Source organism: Paramisgurnus dabryanus, chromosome 9 (assembly GCF_030506205.2).
Source record: "Paramisgurnus dabryanus chromosome 9, PD_genome_1.1, whole genome shotgun sequence".
In the NCBI taxonomy this organism is placed as follows: domain Eukaryota; kingdom Metazoa; phylum Chordata; class Actinopteri; order Cypriniformes; family Cobitidae; genus Paramisgurnus; species Paramisgurnus dabryanus.
Window position 1 is genome coordinate 12,327,711 of NC_133345.1, and position 20,707 is coordinate 12,348,417.

The 20,707-nt window shown below is 41.1% G+C and overlaps 3 protein-coding genes across 3 annotated transcripts; all 3 read left to right on the plus strand.

Moving 5' to 3' along the window:
- Nucleotides 1-2,092: 2,092 nt before the first annotated feature.
- On the plus strand, nucleotides 2,093-5,387 carry LOC135773178 (extracellular calcium-sensing receptor-like). Its single transcript, XM_065282665.1, has 6 exons — nucleotides 2,093-2,307; nucleotides 2,551-2,842; nucleotides 2,931-3,743; nucleotides 3,856-4,083; nucleotides 4,259-4,382; nucleotides 4,474-5,387. The coding sequence occupies exons 1-6, from the start codon at nucleotides 2,093-2,095 to the stop codon at nucleotides 5,385-5,387; spliced, it is 2,586 nt and encodes an 861-aa protein (XP_065138737.1).
- A 1,283-nt stretch (nucleotides 5,388-6,670) lies between these two features.
- LOC135769324 (extracellular calcium-sensing receptor-like) lies at nucleotides 6,671-10,465 on the plus strand. The gene is made up of 6 exons (XM_065278661.2): nucleotides 6,671-6,891; nucleotides 7,123-7,414; nucleotides 7,766-8,569; nucleotides 8,644-8,871; nucleotides 9,047-9,170; nucleotides 9,549-10,465. The coding sequence occupies exons 1-6, from the start codon at nucleotides 6,671-6,673 to the stop codon at nucleotides 10,463-10,465; spliced, it is 2,586 nt and encodes an 861-aa protein (XP_065134733.2).
- A 6,311-nt stretch (nucleotides 10,466-16,776) lies between these two features.
- Nucleotides 16,777-20,290, plus strand: LOC135773181 (extracellular calcium-sensing receptor-like). Its single transcript, XM_065282667.2, has 6 exons — nucleotides 16,777-16,997; nucleotides 17,325-17,616; nucleotides 17,732-18,544; nucleotides 18,655-18,882; nucleotides 18,999-19,122; nucleotides 19,304-20,290. Exons 1-6 carry the CDS (start codon nucleotides 16,777-16,779, stop codon nucleotides 20,215-20,217), a joined length of 2,592 nt encoding a protein of 863 aa, XP_065138739.1. The 3' UTR covers nucleotides 20,218-20,290.
- The last annotated feature ends 417 nt before the right edge of the window (nucleotides 20,291-20,707 follow it).

The window sequence follows — 20,707 nt, forward strand, 5'->3', positions numbered from 1 at the left end:
CTCGACTGTGTCTCACATAAACCACCAAGGAGACACTAGGTCTGCACCGTTGCTGCAGGCATCCTAGGACCTCCTGTTGTGGGCAGCGCCACACCTGGCCAGCCTGAGGGCAATGTATTTGCCTGGGGAGCAGAATCAGGCAGCAGACTTACTCTTCCGTTGCAAGCCCCCGCTGGGGGAGTGGTGGCTTCATCCAGATGTGGTCCTCAGCATCTGGGACATCTTCGGCAGGGCAGGAGTGGATCCCTGAGTTCAGTCAGGAATGTGGACCCTGTGCACTGTTCAGTTCCAAAGATTTTAGAGTTTCTCCAGTCACACCTAGATGGCTGCCGGTCCCCGGCTACCTTGAGGGTGTACGTGGTAGCCATTTCCTCTCGACATGCTCGGGTGGATAACGACATGGTGGGGTGTCACAGATTGGAGTCCCTTTTTCTGAAGGGTGCATGGCGGTTACGCCCCCCACAAGCACAACGCGCCCCAGCTTGGGATCTGCACCTGGTGCTCGATTCTTTATGTTCACCTCCCTTTGAACCCCTGGCTCAGGCAGAGTTGAAGTGGGTCTCTCTTAAGACTGCCTTTCTCCTTGCTATCACATCAGTTGAGCATGTTGGGGAACTTCATGCTCTCTCTGTGAGTGACTCAGTCTGAGGTGGAACTCCAATGGCTCGGGGGTTACTCTGTGGCCGAACTCAGCTTTTCTCCCAAAGGTTCTGTCATTGTCAAACCTTAACCAACCTATCCACCTGGCGCAATTTACTCCACCAGAAGGGGAGGACAGATTACAACTGCTGTGTCCCGTACGGGCTCTCAGAACCTACGTTGTCGTGACCGTGGGTAAAAGGCAGTCAGACCAGCTCTTCCTCTGCTATGGTGGTCCTAGGAGGGGCTCTGCTCTCTCCAAACAGCGGTTGTCTCATTGGGTGGTGGATGTCATCACCCAGGCATATAAACGAGGTGGTCACCCCCTGCCATTTGGGGTAAGGTGCCACTCTACCAGGGCGGTCTCAACTTCATGGACACCCCTGCGCGGCATGCCCCTGGAGCACATCTGTGAGGCAGCATCATGGGCATCACCAAGTACCTTCTCCAGGTTCTACAGAGTGAATGTCGCCACTTCCCATCCACTGGAGGTGGTCCTGTTGCCAGACTCTGCGCTCTCCTCTCAATAAGGCGCACTGCCTTAAGCACCGCAGCGAACAGATCGTTTGATGTCACCGGAAGATATAGACTCTCCGTTGTCATCAGGGGTCACGGGTGACTTTGTTGGTATAAACACTCGACCTGCGCATTTGCGAGATGGATCATTCAGTGCTTAAGCACCGTCTCTGGCGGTCATCCGGGATTCATAGAACCATAGTTACATACGTAACTCTCGTTTGATGTTAAAGAACAATAAAGGAAGCATTTTTTTTCTTTATTGACAAGATGACTCAACAATAATTATTGACATTTATCTGGTTATTGTCATTAATCGTGCAATTGTAGAAAAATTTAAAATATGATTAAAGACTGTGTTGTTTATTTTCATAAATCAGTACGCAGCAACAATGGCGCATTGATACTTATGTAATGGAGTCTGAACCGTGGGATTACCGGGGTATTTTATCACGGCTTAGAATGCATTTCACCCAATCAGAATGAAGGACAAGAATGGGCCATTTTATAATATACAGTTTGTACGGTATAAAATGCCGTGCTGTGTGTGTGTTCCCAGAAGAAAAAACTACATTTTTAAAGACAAAGGAAAACTAGAAATGCAATTCCAGAGGAATTACCAGTCCATGGAAATGCAAAAAAGTTTAAAAAATGTATTGACAAAAATGTAAAAGAAGTTTAGTTTAGTAGTCTACCTGGCTGTTTTTTTTCTTTGCTTGGAGAGTTTGTGGCTTCCTGGACTACAGCACAAAAGCAAAACAGTTTTTATCATGCCTTAGATGTTATTCTTCACCCATTTCATGAGTGACATGAATGAGTAAAACAAATCAGTTATCCAGAATGATGTCCTCATTTCTCATGTGACACCTCCTCCTCTATAAACAACACCCCACACACTCATATAGTGAATATCGCGGAGTGGAACAGAGGAGGAGAGATGTGGATCACTCAAAACATATTCCTATATCTGTTCTTTACCTCAGCTTTTTTCTTACCAAACCCAGACTTCTGTCAGCTTCAGGGACACTTCAAGTTGAATGGGATGTACCAGGATGGAGTTTTTATTATTGGAGGCCTGTTTGAGGTTCAGAATCTCGAAGTATTTCCAGAACTGAGCTTCACAATGGAGCCAGAACAGCCCAAGTGTGAAGAGTGAGTCTGGACTGCAAAGGATAAAAACAATCAAAGAAAACTAAAATGAGGTTTAAATGAAAGAAGAAAATAACAGAATGATAGAGCTAATTAATTGATTTATTATTTTTGTGACCTCCAATCTGTTTACATGTTTAATTGACATTGTGTTAAGAGCAGAAAATGTATTATGGAAATAAATTGTTATATAAATCTCAACATTCAAAATGTATTTGTAATAAACATTTGTGTTGTGCTATCTAGATTTTACATGGCAAGCTTTCAGTTGGCACAGACTATGGTTTTTGCCATAAATGAGATCAACAATAATCACAATCTGCTGCCTAACATTACGCTTGGTTACCAAATCTATGATAACTGTTTACGACTTGGAGTGGCATTTCGTGCTGCCATAGCTTTAATAAGTGGGACAGGGGAGACCATCTCCAACCTTAACTGTACTGGACCACCACCAGTGATTGGGATCATTGGGGATTCAGGTTCCACTCAATCCATTGCAATATCCAGTGTGCTGGGTCTGTTTAAAGTGCCTATGGTAAGAGATGATGTTTTGACAGAAATGCATTTTTGTAAAAGTTTAACATTTTATTTAGTCCAAAATTGTTTTTGACACTTCACATTAGGTTAGCTATTATGCCACCTGCTCCTGCTTGAGTGACAGGAAGAAATATCCCTCCTTCTTCAGAACTATCCCCAGTGATGCCTTCCAGGTTCAAGCTATGATTCAGATCTTGAGATATTTTGGATGGACCTGGGTTGGTCTTCTTTATAGTGATGATGATTATGGCATTTACGCTGCTCAGTCCTTCCACCAGGAGATGCAGCTGTTTGGAGGTTGTGTTGCTTTTTCTGAGATCCTGCCCTATGATAACAACCGTAGAGATATTCAGCGCATAGTAAAAGTCATTCAGGCCTCTACAGCAAAGGTTATAGTAGCATTTTCAACTGATCTGTTTTTTCTAATGGATGAGTTGTTGATGCAAAACGTAACAGGTAAGCAGTGGATTGCAAGCGAAGCATGGACCACAACACCTATATTGCACTCTTCACATTTTCTGCCTCTACTGGGAGGCACGCTGGGCATTGCTATACGACGAGGAGAGATTCAAGGATTCCATGACTTTCTGCTATGCCTCCATCCTGACAACAATCCAAAAAATAATATGTTGAAAATTTTCTGGGAGAACATGTTTGAGTGCAAGTTTGAAACTGGAGACAGAGAAATGAAAGAAGAAAAACTATGTACAGGGCAAGAGGATCTGAGCAGCACAAACACAGCATACACTGATGTATCACAACTGAGGGCTTCATATAATGTGTATAAAGCAGTTTATGCCCTGGCACATGCACTTCATGACCTGATGCAGTGTGAAGAGGGGAGAGGACCATTCAGTGACAACACCTGTGCTGACATAACAAACCTGCAGCCCTGGCAGGTAAGACTGTACACAGAAGCACAGCTTATTTGGCAGCTATAGTAAATACAGTATTGACACAAAATATTAATATAAAGCAAAGTCACACATATCCTGTCTGTAACTTGTGCAGGTGGTCCATTACCTACAGAAGGTGAACTTCACCACAGGTTTTGGGGATCATGTGTCATTTGATGAGAATGGAGATGCTCTGGCCATCTATGATGTGATGAACTGGCAGCCGAGCTCTGATGGGTCAATCATTGTCCGCACAGTCGGTGTGGTGGATGAAGGGGCGGCAACAGGGAAGGTGCTCACACTGGATGAAGATGCATTATACTGGAACTTTGAGACAAGAAAAGTAAATTACATTGATTGTAATTTAGATAACTAGTATAGATAGAATCCAAAGCTATAATAAGATAAAAGAGAATAAATTCATTAAAAGTAGTGTATTCTTTTCTAATCCTGCCATGCAGTCAAACACAAACACATTCATAAGAAAAATGACAAAAAATATACAATGTATCCTTCAGCCTCCACGGTCTGTGTGTAGTGAGAGCTGCCCGCCAGGCACCAGACGAGCCAGGAGGAAAGGCCTTCCTGTCTGCTGTTTTGACTGCCTGCCCTGTGCAGATGGAGAGATTTCTAATACAACAGGTGATGCGATTCATAATTATAAATGTCCAGTAACAAGTAATGAACATTTGAACAAATGCTTGTTTTATGATGGTTTTTCTGTCTTTCACAGATTCAGCTGAATGTTTTTTGTGTCCAAATGACTTTTGGTCCAGTCCAGAAAATGACCGCTGTGTTCCCAAAGAAGTGGAGTTTTTATCATATGAGGAACCTCTGGGCATCTCCCTGACCACTGCTTCCCTTCTAGGCACCAGTTTCTGTGCATTTGTGATTGTCATCTTTGCCCATCACCGCAACACTCCAGTTGTTCGAGCCAATAATTCAGAGCTCAGCTTCCTGCTGCTGCTGTCACTCAAACTGTGTTTCCTGTGTGTGCTGCTGTTTATTGGCCGACCACAGTTGTGGACGTGTCAGTTAAGACATGCTGTGTTTGGCATTAGCTTTGTTTTGTGCGTCTCCAGCATTCTGGTCAAGACTATGGTGGTAATAGCCGTGTTTAAGTCATCTCGACCAGAGGGAAAAGCTGCCATAAAGTGGTTTGGTTCAGCACAGCAAAGAGGCACAGTTGTAGTTTTAACTTTTATGCAGGTGGTGATATGCGCAGTCTGGCTATCAACTGCACCTCCAACACCTCATAAAAACCATCAGTATATCAGGTCTAAAATAGTTTATGAATGTGCTATTGGTTCAGTGGCTGGATTTGCTGTGCTGCTGGGCTACATTGGTTTTCTGGCGGCATTGAGCTTCTTATTAGCTTTCCTTGCAAGAAAACTTCCAGATAGTTTTAATGAAGCAAAGTTCATTACCTTTAGTATGTTGATCTTTTGTGCTGTATGGATTGCGTTTGTTCCAGCTTATGTCAGCTCACCAGGGAAATATGCAGTGGCTGTGGAGATTTTTGCCATCTTGGCATCCAGTTTTGGATTATTGGTGGCCATATTTGCACCGAAGTGCTACATCATCCTTTTACATCCAGAGAGGAACACTAAAAAAGCAATAATGGGAAAAGAAACAAAATTGAAATAGCTTCACTTGTTGACTGTATGATAAACTCACTGTTGTACGATGTTTCACCATGAATGTTTACCTCGTTGTACTGTTCTAATTGTAAAAGCTTTACTGAACAGACACGTTTAATTAAGCAAAAAATACACATTTTACTAAAACATGTACTGTAAAATCCAGTTAAACTAATCTTTAATCCTTATTAAATCTTTATAAATGTGTGTTGCAAAAATATAAATGCTGGTATGTGTATCTCTCACAGGTTTATGATCCTTTTTTAACAGCTGTCGAAATGCATCCATTACATTTTTGGTCAATTAATCAGAAATTAATGAATAATTCACTAATTAACTCATTAAAACTAAATAATAATTATGTATGGAAACACTTAATGTAGGATTACAATATGGATACATGAAAACTCTCCAAAGCTGTCATTCCAGCCATGTGGAAAAACATTGCTTTTTTTTAAATAAAATGATAATAATACAGTAAACACTTTTATATGAATTTATATGTATGTACTATATATAGACCTGCCACTTTATTATGTACAACTTGCTAGTAAAGGGTCAGAGCCTCTTTTTAGTTAAAAACTGCTTTAATTATTTGTGTTACCCAATCCCCAGAAGATAGTGAGAGGTCCTCTCATAACCACAGGAGGTACACAAGGGTGTTTATGATGGACCACATACGCATTAAGAACACAAAGTCCAGCACATTACTGCCATCTAGATGATGTCCAATGTAACACACTGTTGATCAGAGATATAATTCTTGATTTAATTATGATGTGCTACAAAACTGCTACAATACTTTAAAATTGGGCATTCTGTCACACCAGCTGAGGTCTTTTCTTTCAGTATCAATAAATAAATATAACCAAATGTAATCTCACCAAACTAGAAATTACTAAATGTACAGTACATGTAAAAGCTCTTGCAAATTTTAAACAAATCAAACATTTATATATAATTTAACAAAACCGTTTTTAAAACAATTTATGTGTGTGTGTTCCCCGAAAGAAAAACTACATTTTTAAAGACAAAGGTTTAAAATACCTTTTTTAGTGATGTCCTCATTTCAAAAGTTATTTTTAATTTAAAATGTGAATGTTTCTAATAATATAAAATGTATATTTGTAACAAAAGTAAATTTAAAAAAATTCAAAAACATGACACATTCATTCCCAGGGAGGTACATTTGGCACCTCCTGCTCCATAGAAAAAATGTTCACAGCCCTTATAATAAACTTGCAGAACAGAGAGGGTAAGTCTGTCATACCGAGATGAAGAGAGAGAGAGATGTGGGTCACTGTAAACATCTGTCTGTATCTTTTCCTTACCTGCATCTCAGCTACCTTTATTCCCAGCTCAAACTCCTGTCAGATCCAGGGACACTTTAAGCTGAATGGGATGTACCAGGATGGAGATTTTCTTATTGGAGGCCTATTTGAGGTTCAGCATCTCAAAGTATTTCCAGAACTGAGCTTCAGAAAAGAGCCAGAACAGCCCCAGTGTGAAGAGTGAGTCTGGACTAAACAGGAGGACAGTGCGAAAGAAAAATATGTTTTTAACACATATAACTACTTTTATGCCTTGTTTTAAAGAAATCAAACTTTATTTGATTGTTTGCAACATACAGAAATTGATTCCTGCATAGTGTAACTGTGTATAGTACACAAAAATGTAATCACTGTATATTTAATTGTCTTTTTTCAGTCCCTGAATGTAAAACTTGTATTTGTTTTCTATAGATTTTATATGTCAAGCTTCCAGCAGGCACAGACCATGATTTTTGCTATAGATGAGATCAATAAGAATCCCAACCTGCTGCCAAACATCACTCTTGGTTATCATCTGTATGACAACTGTTTAAAGCTTGTGGTGGCATTCAGGGCATCCACGTCTCTTATCAGTGGAACAGAGGGGACCATCTCCAACCACAACTGTACCGGTCCACCACCAGTGATTGCTATTGTTGGAGATCCAGGGTCCACTCACTCCATTGCTCTTTCTAGTTTGCTGGGTCTGTTTCGAGTTCCAATGGTAAGATATGATACAAAAATACAGAATGAAAATAATAATGATGAATGCTCTTGGCATATTTTATATCTTCATCAAATAGTTTCGGTTCAAATCCAATTAATCCTAGCCTTAGGTCATTCAGAAATACTGGTTTGTTTGCAGAATTTATTAAGAATCTAATAAAAGCTATTTTATAAGAAAACATGTCAGACGTACTAAAGAGGGTGTTGCATCTGAGCTCTTTTATATATAAATAAATGTATATATTGTCATTACTTATGTTTACATTATACAATGTAAAATACTTGTTATTGTTTGTACTTTATGCTGTTTATTATAATATTTTACAATATATTTCTGTTTCCTAAATAGGTTAGCTACTATGCCACCTGCTCCTGTTTAAGTGACAGGAAGAAATATCCCTCCTTCTTCAGAACTATCCCCAGTGATGCCTTCCAGGTTCGAGCTATGATTCAGATCTTGAGACATTTTAGATGGACCTGGGTTGGCGTTATATATAGTGATGATGATTATGGCATCTACGCTGCTCAGTCCTTCCAGCAGGAGATGCAGCTGTTTGGAGGTTGTGTGGCATTTTCTGAAATAATGCCTTATGATAATCACCGGGACATTAAGCGAATTGTGAGAGTGATTAAGGAATCTACATCCAAGGTAGTTGTGGCGTTCTCAACCGATCTGTTAGCCCTGATGGATGAGTTATTGCTGCAAAATGTGACAGGCAGACAGTGGATTGCAAGTGAGGCTTGGACCACCTCACCTGTGCTTCACTCTCCACGTTATGTACCTCTTGTTGCTGGCACACTGGGTATTGCCATCCGACGTGGAGAGATTCAGGGACTGGGTGATTTTCTACAACACCTTCGTCCTGACAATGATCCCAGAAATAATTTGGTGAGAGTCTTTTGGGAACACATGTTCGGGTGCAGGTTTGAGACTGGAGACAGTGAGAGAGAAAACATGTGCACAGGGCAAGAAGATCTGAGCAGTACAATTAATGAATATAATGATGTATCAGAGCTAAGGGCCTCCTATAATGTGTACAAAGCAGTTTATGCCCTGGCACATGCACTTCATGACCTGATGCAGTGTGAGGAGGGGAGAGGACCTTTCAGTGACAACACCTGTGCTGACATAACAAACCTGCAGCCCTGGCAGGTAACACTTAGGAATACAGTTTATCATAGTACAAATTCTCACAAAATGCTAAAAGCTCTTCTTAACCTGTACAGCTTGCTCACTACCTACAGAAGGTACACTTCACCACAGGATTTGGAGACCGTGTGTCATTTGATGAGAATGGAGATGCTCTGGCCATCTATGATGTGATGAACTGGCAGCCGAGCTCTGATGGGTCAATCATCGTCCGCACAGTCGGTGTGGTGGATGAAGGGGCGGCAACAGGGAAGGTGCTCACACTGGATGAAGATGCATTATACTGGAACTTTGAGACAAGAAAAGTAAATTACATTGATTGTAATTTAGATAACTAGTATAGATAGAATCCAAAGCTATAATAAGATAAAAGAGAATAAATTCATTAAAAGTAGTGCATTCTTTTCTAATCCTGCCATGCAGACAAACACAAACACATTCATAAGAAAAATTACTAAAAATATACAATGTATCCTTCAGCCTCCACGGTCTGTCTGCAGTGAGAGCTGCCCACCAGGCACCAGACGAGCCAGGAGGAAAGGCCTTCCTGTCTGCTGTTTTGACTGTCTGCCCTGTGCAGATGGAGAGATTTCTAATACAACAGGTAAAGAGTAATACACAAATATTCAAATCTTGAAAGGCATAGTTCACCCAAAAATGAAAATTCTGTCATTATTTACTTATCCTTAAGATGTTTCAGACCTGTATACATTTCTTTGTTATTTTGAACAAAGGAAGATATTTTAAAGTGTGTTTGTAACAAAGCAAATCTGGGGCACCATTCACTTCCATAGTATTTTTTTCCCTATGCAAGTGAATGGTGCCCAATCAGGTGTTCTTGGTTACAAACAGTCTTAAAAATATTCTCATTTATGTTTAGCAGAACAAAAATATTTCTACAGGCTTGTAACAACTTAATTTTCATTTTTCAGTGAACTATTCCTTTTCAATTATTATACAACTTTCTGTCTCTCTGTCTTAGATTCTACTGAATGTATACTGTGTCCAGTTGAATTCTGGTCAAATCCAGAAAAGGATCGCTGCATTCCTAAAGAAGTGGAGTTTCTGTCCTATGAGGAACCTTTGGGCATCTCCCTGACCACTGCTTCTCTGATCGGCACCTGCTTCTGTGCTGTTGTCATGATCATCTTCGGTCATCACCGCAACACTCCAGTTGTTCGAGCCAATAATTCAGAGCTCAGCTTCCTGCTGCTGCTGTCACTCAAACTGTGTTTCCTGTGTGTGCTGTTGTTTATTGGCCGACCACAGTTGTGGACATGTCAGTTAAGACATGCTGTGTTTGGCATTAGCTTTGTTTTGTGCGTCTCCAGCATTCTGGTCAAGACTATGGTGGTAATAGCCGTGTTTAAGTCATCTCGACCAGAGGGTAAAGGTGCTATGAAATGGTTCGGAGCAGCCCAACAAAGAGGCACAGTCTTGGTACTAACCACTGTCCAGGTGGTGATATGTGTAGTCTGGCTATCAACTGCATCTCCAACACCACATAAAAACACAATGTATATTCGCTCTAAAATAGTATACGAGTGTGCTATTGGTTCAGTGGCAGGTTTTGCCATTTTGCTTGGCTACATTGGCCTCCTAGCAGCTGTGAGCTTTATGTTAGCTTTTCTTGCAAGGAACCTTCCAGATAACTTTAATGAAGCAAAGTTCATTACCTTTAGTATGTTGATCTTTTGTGCTGTATGGATCACGTTTGTTCCAGCTTATGTCAGCTCACCAGGGAAATATGCAGTGGCTGTGGAGATTTTTGCCATCCTGGCTTCTAGTTTTGGACTGCTGGTGGCCATATTTGCCCCGAAGTGCTACATCATCCTCTTACATCCAGAGAGAAACACTAAAAAAGCTGTCATGGCCAGACACACTGAAAAAAATAAATGATTGTTCATGTTTAATACTTTGATTCTGGTACTTCCATCTTTGAGACCACTGATGGTCTAACTGTCCATCTTGTAGGAGCTGTATTTTTCAGATCTGTTTCATTAAATCATTAAGCATGTTTTCCTGTCTGATGCATTGTATATATTTGTAAAATATTTATAAAATTACTATAATATTATTGTTATTAATAAATAACAATTTCAATAAAAATATACAAATAATGATTATAATGTTCATTTGCTAACTCTAACAGAGTGTTAAATGTTTCAGTAATGCTATAAAACAGCTGACCAGTTTTATATAACAAAAATGTTATTAATAACTATTGAAAACACACCTATTATATACACAGTACCTGATAATTTAATAAAAATCAGTGTGTATGAAAGGGGAAAGAATAGATGTTGCAGTTGTAATTCAAAATGCCACCTTTACAGTTACACTTAACCTCCTAAGACCCGGGTTTTGGTTTTGTCTTTTTTTCAGATTTCTACCAGCCATTTTGGGGTTAGGAAGAACCAATAAATATAATAACCAAATTGTTTTCTAAGAACATGAAGCAGAGTAATTGTCCATGTTTCTGTACAACAGGTTCCAGTTACACAGAATTAAGTATTATGGTGCAAACATCAAAAAAATTCATGTCCACATATGTTGACATCCAGGTCTTTGGAGGTTAAAGAGATCACTGCCTAATTTTTTTTTCACTTATCAACTGATGCCTTATCTTAAAGTCTCTGATTCCCAATGATCAATTTTTGGGTATTTACACTAATCAAAACTATGTGCCTACAGTTAGATTTTCCTCCTAAGTCTTGATTCTCTAAAAGTTTTTTAAAGTAAAGGGTAAACTCAAGATATGCAGGGGTGCTTACCATAAACAAACAAACAATGATCTGGCACATGACCAGACATAGAAGGAGAACGTCTCAGTTTCATATGTAACCCTCGTTCCCTGAAGGAAGGGAACAGAGACGTCACGTTGTGACCGGCGTATTGGGAATGCGCTTCGCGGGACCAATCTACTTCAAGAAGCTACTAAAGCGCCAATGAACTTGGCATGTAGGTATTTGCATCTGCTGGCACCGTCCCGCCGGGCGAGTATAAAACGAGGAAGCGACCCCCTAAGGTGGTTAAATGGGTGGCAAATATAATATGGAACAACCCATAGGTGAGTGAGCCTTTGAGTTAAAGGGGCAAAGGGTGCCCTGCATTTGATAAGCAATGGGCGATGGTGTCCACAATCCAATGGGACATCTTCTGCTTAGTGAAAGCTTTCTACTGACAACTGTAACAGACAAAGAGTTGGACTGAGGTCTTGAGGCTTTGGGTTCGGTCCATGTACACCCGCAGTGCGCCTACGGGGCAAAACAAAGCCATGGCTGGGTCTGGCTTGCAGGCTCACCGCCTGATCTTGTAAAGGAGTGTTTGGAACCCTGGGCACGTAGCCTGGCCAGGGTCTCAGTGTTACACTGGAGTCAACAGCCCCGAACTGAAAGCACGAATCGTCGACAAAAAATTCATGGAGGTTCCCTAACCTTTTAAGAGAGGTCAATGCAACCAGAATCAGAGTTTTCATTGAGAAAAACGTGACACTCACTGACTGCAAAGGCTAAAAGGGAGGGACCTGCAGGGTTTTCAGCACCATGGACAGGTCCCAATGAGGAAAAAGGGGGGCCGTGAGGGTTTTAGCTGTTGCACAACCCTTAAAAACCTAATAACCAGGTCGTGCTGACCCACTGACCTACCATTTATCGGGGTATGGTGAGCAGATATCACAGCAATGTCTACTTTAATGGAGTAGGGAGGCAGCCTCCTCTCCAACCGATGCTGAAGATAAGAGAGCACAACGCTGATCGAGCATTCTCAGAGGTTTTCTTGTTGAGAAGAACACCACTCAACAAACAGGTTCCATTTCAGCAAATAGGCGTGTCTCGTGGATAGTGCTCGTGCTGCAGCAATGGTGTTAGATATAGCTTGTGGTAAATCACTTAGAACATCCGCGCCCCATTCAGGGACAATACATGGAGATTCCACAGGTTGGGTGTGTGGTGCCATAATGTGCCCCCTCCTTGAGAAAGAAAGTCCTTCCTCAAGGAAATCCGCCGGGGGGGGGGGCTATTGCGAGGAGCGTGAGTTCTGGGAACCAATTCCTGGTGGTCCAGTAAGAAGCAACCAGTACTATGCTCTCCTCATCCTCCCTGACTTTGCACAGTGTCTGTGCAAGAAGGTTCACTGGAGGAAACGCATATTTACATAAACCCTGCGGCCAGTTGTGTGCCAGTGCATCCACCATCGGTAGCTATCGAGCCTTCTGCCAGCTTCTGGCAGTTTGAGCTCACCGTTGGCCAGGTGAGTAGCGCAGATATGGTAAGATAGGAATGTTACTGTATTTCATTATAGCTTGAAATGTTTCCTATTTTCAAACCATTGTCGCTTGGGATTGGGGTTAGATATGTGGTTTGGGTTAGGATGTCATTTTAAGAATGGCTCCGGCTGGCTCCTTTCTTCTTGCGAGAAGTGGTCCATGGGGGAGGAGTGGGGGTGATCACTGCAGGGTGCTCTCGGCGAGAGGCAGATTGAGGTGCCGGCATCAACGGACCAGGCGTAGGCTTCTTCTGACGCGGCATGGTCTGAGCGATAGCCTCAGTCTGCTTTTGGGCAGCCTAGATCTATTGGGCGAAGTTCTCAACGGTCTCGCCAAACAGGCCAGCCTGGGAAACCGGAGCATCCAGGTGCCGGTTCTTGTCGGCCTCCTTTAAGTCTGCCAGGCACAGCCAGAAATGCCTTTCCTGGACCACCAAGGTGGACATCACACGCCAGACTGCCTGTGCGGTCGTTAGTTGCACGGAGCGCAAGGTCCATGGCTGCACAAAGATCCGTGAAGGCAGCCGAATCATGATCACCCCCGTGTTGGTACTTCAGAGCCTTAGCCTGGTGAATCTGCAGCAGTGTCATAGCATGCAGAGCCTCCCCACAAGCCTGATAGGGAGCTGCCATTACACCAGTCGACTGCTTGCAGGTCAAAGAGGGAAGGTTTGGCTGGTCCCTCCAGGAGGCAGGGGCACCAGCTGGACACAGTTGCATCGCAACCAGGCGCTCCACTGTTGGGAGCCCAGCGTAACCCTTAGCGAACCCGCCGTCGAGAGTGGTGAGGGGTGATGGCTGAAACGAGCGATTGTGGAAGGCAAACAAGGTTTTTTACAACCGAGTCAGCTCATCATGAACCTCGTGGAAGAAAGGTACAGGGGGTAAGGGGTGAAACGTGAGCCCGAGCAGCCCCAAAGTACCAGTCATCAAGGCGGGAAAATTTGGGTGGGGGGGGTTAAGTCCACACCAAGCCAACCGCCACCGAGAGAGCATGTCCGCCATATTGGGGTCGAAGACAGGCTCCGCAACCCTACCTGAAGGAGGAAGCGGATCCGCATCGACGTCCAAAATATATGCCCCCCCGATGCAGTGACAGACACCGAGTCTTCATCAGGAGGACCGACAGAGGACGGAGGCATCGTAGAACATGAGCCGCCCGTCTCCATCGGAACCTCTGCTGGCCGTGGATCACGGTGCTGAGAGACAAAAGATGCACTAGCTGACTGGTTCAGCAACATAATGCGGAGATCGTCCTTCCAGAACAGAGTGGTGATGGCATTCACGGAGGTCTCTGCAAATCCACGATGGCTGGCTTTACAAAGACACAAATTCAGCTCGTGCTGCTCTTTAGGGAAATTACACTCTTTAGCTTTGCTGAGTTGGTGAAGCACGCAGAGAAGTGCCAACACACACACTCAAACTCAAGTTCAAATAACTGAGAAAAAAGAAATACGATGAGGTGGAAATCCGCCAGCTTTCCGCTGTGGTACTTTCAGTCTAACTTTCAACAAACGGCGTACTTCCGAGCAGGAAATGAGAGTTTCTCAATAGCAGATAGACTGCTGGCTTTCAAAGCAAATAAAGCTGATTTGGTATTGCACCTGCCACTCGTTTTATACTTTCGCTGCGGGACGGTGCCGGCAGATGCTTGGCGCTTTTGTAGCTTCTTGAAGTAGTTTTAGAAGCGCGAAAGGGATAAAGTAATGAAGCTAATGAAGTGATGATCATTAAACATGGCAATGAGACAATAACAAACTACAGTAATTATTGGTATAATAGGTTTAGCATCACATGTGAACAGCTAACTATAGCCATGTGTACCAAACTTTTACATTACAAAATGTAAATACACACTTAATAGACCACAACTAAACTGGGCTCACCTTTTCTACGGACGGAAGTCCTCAATCAATCCCTGTCCAGAATATCCTGAGTGGAACAAAACATAGCTTTGACAAAAAAAAAAACGGAATAAATTCAGGAATATTCAGGAATAAATGGGCAGATTTTTTTAGGTGCTGGTGTTTTTGATAATGGAGCCAAGTTGTATTGGCAAATTATACGATTCACGATTTTACATTTCCTTTGGCGTGTGTGTGTACTAGTACATTTTAACTATATGCAAAATGTACATACTCCATAGTAAATGATGACGCATTTACTAGTGTTGTAGTTCTTGAGACCGGTCTCTGTCTCAAGACCACTTTTTAAAGGTCTTGGTCTCGTCTTGGAATCAACCGCATTTTTACTCGGTCTCGTCTCGGTCTCAGACAAAGAGGACTCGGAATTTTAGTTCAAGACCGGTCAAGACCACATCACAAATTTATTTTTTATCATTAATTTATGCAGCTTATTCAGGTTTGGCATATGATGTTGGCATTGTTTAAGCATAGATTAAGTTTCTCCCAGTGACAGTTTTTCTAATTTTATTACTTAAAACACCTGCATTGTGTTAAGCCATGGAAAGACAGTTCAGAATAAATGGTTAAGTTGATTTCAGCTCTTTAGTGTTTGTTCACTTTTATTTTCTTATAAAGTAAAGATAACTCCCACATATCTGCAATGCCTTTAATTATTTTATCAACTTCTCTGATGACATACGCACGCACACGCAAACACACAGACATGAAGTGCCTAATCATATTCATATTCCACATTTTATCATAAGTGTTTTAATGCAGTGACTTGCAATGGTCTTCGTCTTGACTTGGTCTCGGCCTTTCTTGGTCTTGGTCTCAACTCGGTCTCGACCCTTTAAAGTCTTGGTCTTGTCTCGCTCTTGGCCTGTCTTGGTCTTGGTCATGACTTGGTCTCGGTTTAGGTGGTCTTGACTACAACACTAGCATTTACATCTCCAACTGTTGTAGTTGGACTACAACAAACACATGGATTGTAAGCAACAGTGTACTTTCTGGGATTGGTGATGTAGACAGGACCGACACTAATCAGGCCAATCAGGGGTGAAAGTTTTAATCCTGAAATGTTCAACTAAGGAGGACATTTTGAATCCTGAAAGTTATTTTAGGCAGCATTGAATGTTTTAGCTGCATTAAGCAAGACAGACACAACAGAAAGCATAGTTTCAGTTGTATATGGGTACAACCTGCTAAGCAATGAACACGGTATGTGTGTTAGTAATTACACCTACCCCTAGGAGGATCAGGCAGGGCTTTGTGATGGACCACAGGTGCATTACAAAACAAATTCAAGCACTCGACTGCCATCTAGACTCCAAATAGCAGAATGCAGATGAGATGGAATCAGAGCTGTGTGATGTAACAAATTATGTTTTATAGTCTAAAAATAAAATGATAAAGAATACAGAGCATAGTTCACAAAGAACAAGAATTCAAATTCATAAAATACAAATGATGAATTAGCAACCAATTTCACTAAACAAGATTCACTAATACTGAGCATGGTTCATAAACACACAAGCACACATTTGTTTATCAATTAAATCATATAAATTAATTTATAATTGATTTCATAATTTGAGATTATAAATTTGATGTTATAAAAAACTAAATGGTGTTTTTACACAGGGTCGTTTTGCTCATCAAGAAAAAGCATCTTAATTTAAGAATTTTTAGATATTTTACTGAAAATAAGACAAATATACTAAGAATTTTTTTCCTTGAATTTTTTTTTTTTGCAGTGTAATAAGAATTATTATATAAAAAAAGAACTACAGTATAAACTATATAAGATATTTGTTTTAACTAATATTTAATGTTATAATTAGATTATAGTTAATGATAGATGAAATCAAATTAAATGTTTATGTTAGGATGAAAAGGTGGAGAGTTCAAGAACGGCTAAATGACGTCTTCATGCCCATGTGGCACCGCCTGCTCTATAAAGTACCACACACAATCTTTAAAAGAAATCAGTGTGTGAGGGTCATACAGAAAGATAAAGAGGCACTTACGGAGTAAGAGATGTGGATAATTCTGCATATTTGCCTGCTCCTGTTATCTAACTATATCTCTTTATCTATGATGGCCAGTTCAGACTCCTGTCAGATTCTGAGACGCTTCAAGTTGAACGGGATGTACAAGGATGGAGACTTTATCATAGGTGGTCTGTTTGAGGTTCAATACCTCAAAGCATTCCCAGTGCTGAGCTTCACAACTGAGCCAGAACTACCACAGTGTGAGCAGTGAGTCTGGACCATAATGCTTCATTTATTTTCAAATTAACAATTGTATTGCACTGTCCCTTGTCAGTGGTGGTCACATTTAATTGATACTGTATCATGTGAAGAGCTGAAACATGACAAGATACAGGACTGAAATGAAACTGCTTGTATAACATAAAAACTATTTTGTTTGTGGGACAAAGCCTAAATAATTGATTATATAATGAAAATGTATTTAAAGTTTTTAAATGTATTATAAATGTTTTTATACTGTAAATGTAAATGTTTTAAATGTATCTACAGTATGTTGATTATATGAAATGCAAACTTAATTGTTGTTTTTTCCAGATTTTTTATGACAAGCTTTCAGCAGGCACAGACTATGGTTTTTGCCATAAATGAGATCAATAATAATCGCAACCTGCTGCCTAACATCAAGCTTGGTTACCAAATCTATGATAACTGTTTACGACTTGGAGTGGCATTTCGTGCTGCCACAGCTTTGATAAGTGGGGCAAATGAGCCACTTTCTCATCTAAACTGTATTGGACCACCACCAGTGATTGGGATTATTGGGGACCCAGGTTCCACTCATTCTATAGCAATCTCCAGTGTACTGGGGTTATTCAGAGTGCCTATGGTAAAGATTATAGTATTGTGCAAATATTCAAAAATGTTTTAGTTTCTGCTTAAACAATAACTCTGTAAAAGTAACCTTTTTGTTTAATTTTTCCCTTTTTTCATCTCCCTATAAGGTTAGCTATTATGCCACCTGCTCCTGTTTGAGTAACAGGAAGAAATATCCCTCCTTCTTCAGAACTATCCCCAGTGATGCCTTCCAGGTCCGAGCTATGATTCAGATCTTGAGACATTTTGGATGGACCTGGATTGGTCTTCTGTATAGTGACGATGACTATGGTAAATATGCCGCTCAATCCTTTCATCAGGATGTTCAGCTGTTTGGAGGATGTGTGGCTTTCTCTGAGATACTACCTACTGATAACAACCCCAAGGAAATACAACGCATAATACATGTTATGCAGGACTCCACAGCAAAGGTTGTGGTTGTGTTTTCCACTTCAAGCTATTTATTGCCCCTTGTGGATGAGATGCTGTTGCAAAACGTCACAGGCATGCAATGGATTGCAAGTGAGGCTTGGGCCACTTCACCTGTGCTTCTTGCTGCACGGCTTAAAACTGTCCTCGGGGGCACACTGGGTATTGCCATCCGACGTGGAGAGATTCAGGGACTGGGTGATTTTCTACTACACCTTCGCCCTGACAACAATTCACAGAATAATATGGTCAGAATCTTTTGGGAACACATGTTTGGGTGCAGATTTGAGGCTGGAGACAGTACAGCAAAAAACATTTGTACAGGGCAAGAGGATCTGAGCAACACAAACACAGCATACAGTGATGTATCAGAGCTGAGGGCCTCATATAATGTGTATAAAGCAGTTTATGCCCTGGCACATGCACTTCATGATCTGATGCAGTGTGAGGAGGGGAGAGGACCATTCAGTGACAACACCTGTGCTGACATAACAAACCTGCAGCCTTGGCAGGTGAGACTAATAAGTGCATTTACTTACAGATAAAATTTATAGCAAGTGCACAAAAAGCTGAAGGCAGTAAAAGAAACATACAACATCTATTCTGTTTGCAAATTCTGCAGGTGGTCTATTACTTACAGAAGGTAAACTTCACCACAGGTTTTGGGGATCATGTGTCATTTGATAAGAATGGAGATGCTCTGGCCATCTATGATGTGATGAACTGGCAGCCGAGCGCTGATGGGTCAATCATTGTCCGCACAGTCGGTGTGGTGGATGAAGGGGCTGCAACAGGAAAAGTGCTCAAAATGGACGAAGATGCATTATACTGGAACTTTGAGACAAGAAAAGTAAATAACATTTTATGTTTAAATTTAAATATAGCCGATTTAAACATCAATGACAGCCTATTTTGCATATATATGCACTGCATGATGTTACAAGTAATGACTGATGTATCCATTAGCCTCCACGGTCTGTGTGTAGTGAGAGCTGCCCACCAGGCACCAGACGAGCCAGGAGGAAAGGCCTTCCTGTCTGCTGTTTTGACTGCCTGCCATGTGGAGATGGAGAGATTTCTAATACAACAGGTGAAAAAAATTGTTATAGCAAAACAAGAAAAGTTAATACTGTACATTGCAAATTAAACATGCATTTAAAAAATACAGTAATTATTAAACCTTTTTCTTTATGCTGTCACTTTCATTTGCTTAGGCTTTTTCACATTGTTTTATCTCTTGTTTAAAATTTCTGACTCTTCCTTGCATACAGATTTAACTGAATGTGTAGCATGTCCAGAGGACTTCTGGTCGAACCCAAATAATGATCGCTGTATCCCTAAAGAAGTGGAGTTTCTGTCATATGAGGAACCTCTGGGCATCTCCCTGACCACTGCTTCTCTGCTCGGCACCTGCTTCTGTGCTGTTGTCACCATCGTTTTTGCCCATCACCGCAAAACACCTGTAGTCCGTTCAAATAATTCAGAACTCAGCTTCCTGCTGCTGCTGTCACTCAAACTGTGTTTCCTGTGTGTGCTGCTGTTTATTGGCCGACCACAGTTGTGGACGTGTCAGTTAAGACATGCTGTGTTTGGCATTAGCTTTGTTTTGTGCGTCTCCAGCATTCTGGTCAAGACTATGGTGGTAATAGCCGTGTTTAAGTCATCTCGACCAGAGGGTAAAGGTGCTATGAAATGGTTTGGCTCATCACAGCAAAGATGCACAGTCTTGGTCTTAACTGCCCTTCAGGTGGTGATATGCGCAGTCTGGCTATCATCTGCATCTCCCACACCCCATAAAAACAGTCAGTATATCAGGTCTAAAATAGTGTTTGAATGTGCTATAGGGTCAGTGGCTGGATTTTCTATGCTGCTGGGCTACATTGGTTTTCTGGCAGCCTTGAGCTTCATGTTAGCTTTTCTAGCAAGGAATCTTCCAGATAGTTTTAATGAAGCAAAGTTCATTACCTTCAGTATGTTGATCTTTTGTGCTGTATGGATTGCGTTTGTTCCAGCTTATGTCAGCTCACCAGGGAAATATGCAGTGGCTGTGGAGATTTTTGCCATCCTGGCTTCCAGTTTTGGATTACTGGTGGCCATATTTGTCCCGAAATGCTACATCATCCTCTTACATCCAGAGAGAAACACTAAAAAAGCCATAATGGGAAGAGGGATAGAGAAGAAATAGTTTTATATGCTTGCAGTAAAAATATCTTTATGACATTGTGTCTATGCTTTACTTGAATAAACAGCCATAATCACTTACATTTGTAACACTTGGCAATTTTTTGTAATCGAAACAATAAAAATTATATATATTTAGGCAAAATGTATATAAAACTGTGATTGTAATATGTTAAATTCAAAGAACTTTTTATATACACAATACAAATCACACACATCAAACAAAAAACTAATTTAAAATCTACACCTTTAAGAGTAAAAAATTACAGAACAGAAACTAAAAACAATATACTAATGAAACTATTTATATTTAGAAAGAAAACAGTAATAAACTGTGACATCCTCTTACAATTCACTATTTCCTGGTCCAGCTAAACAGTCTCTTAGTAAAGATAAGGAAGGGTGATAGTGATCATCTGATTGTACAATATTTTATCCTACTAAGGTATTAAAGGGATAGTCCACCCAAAAATCAAAATGATGTCATAATTTTC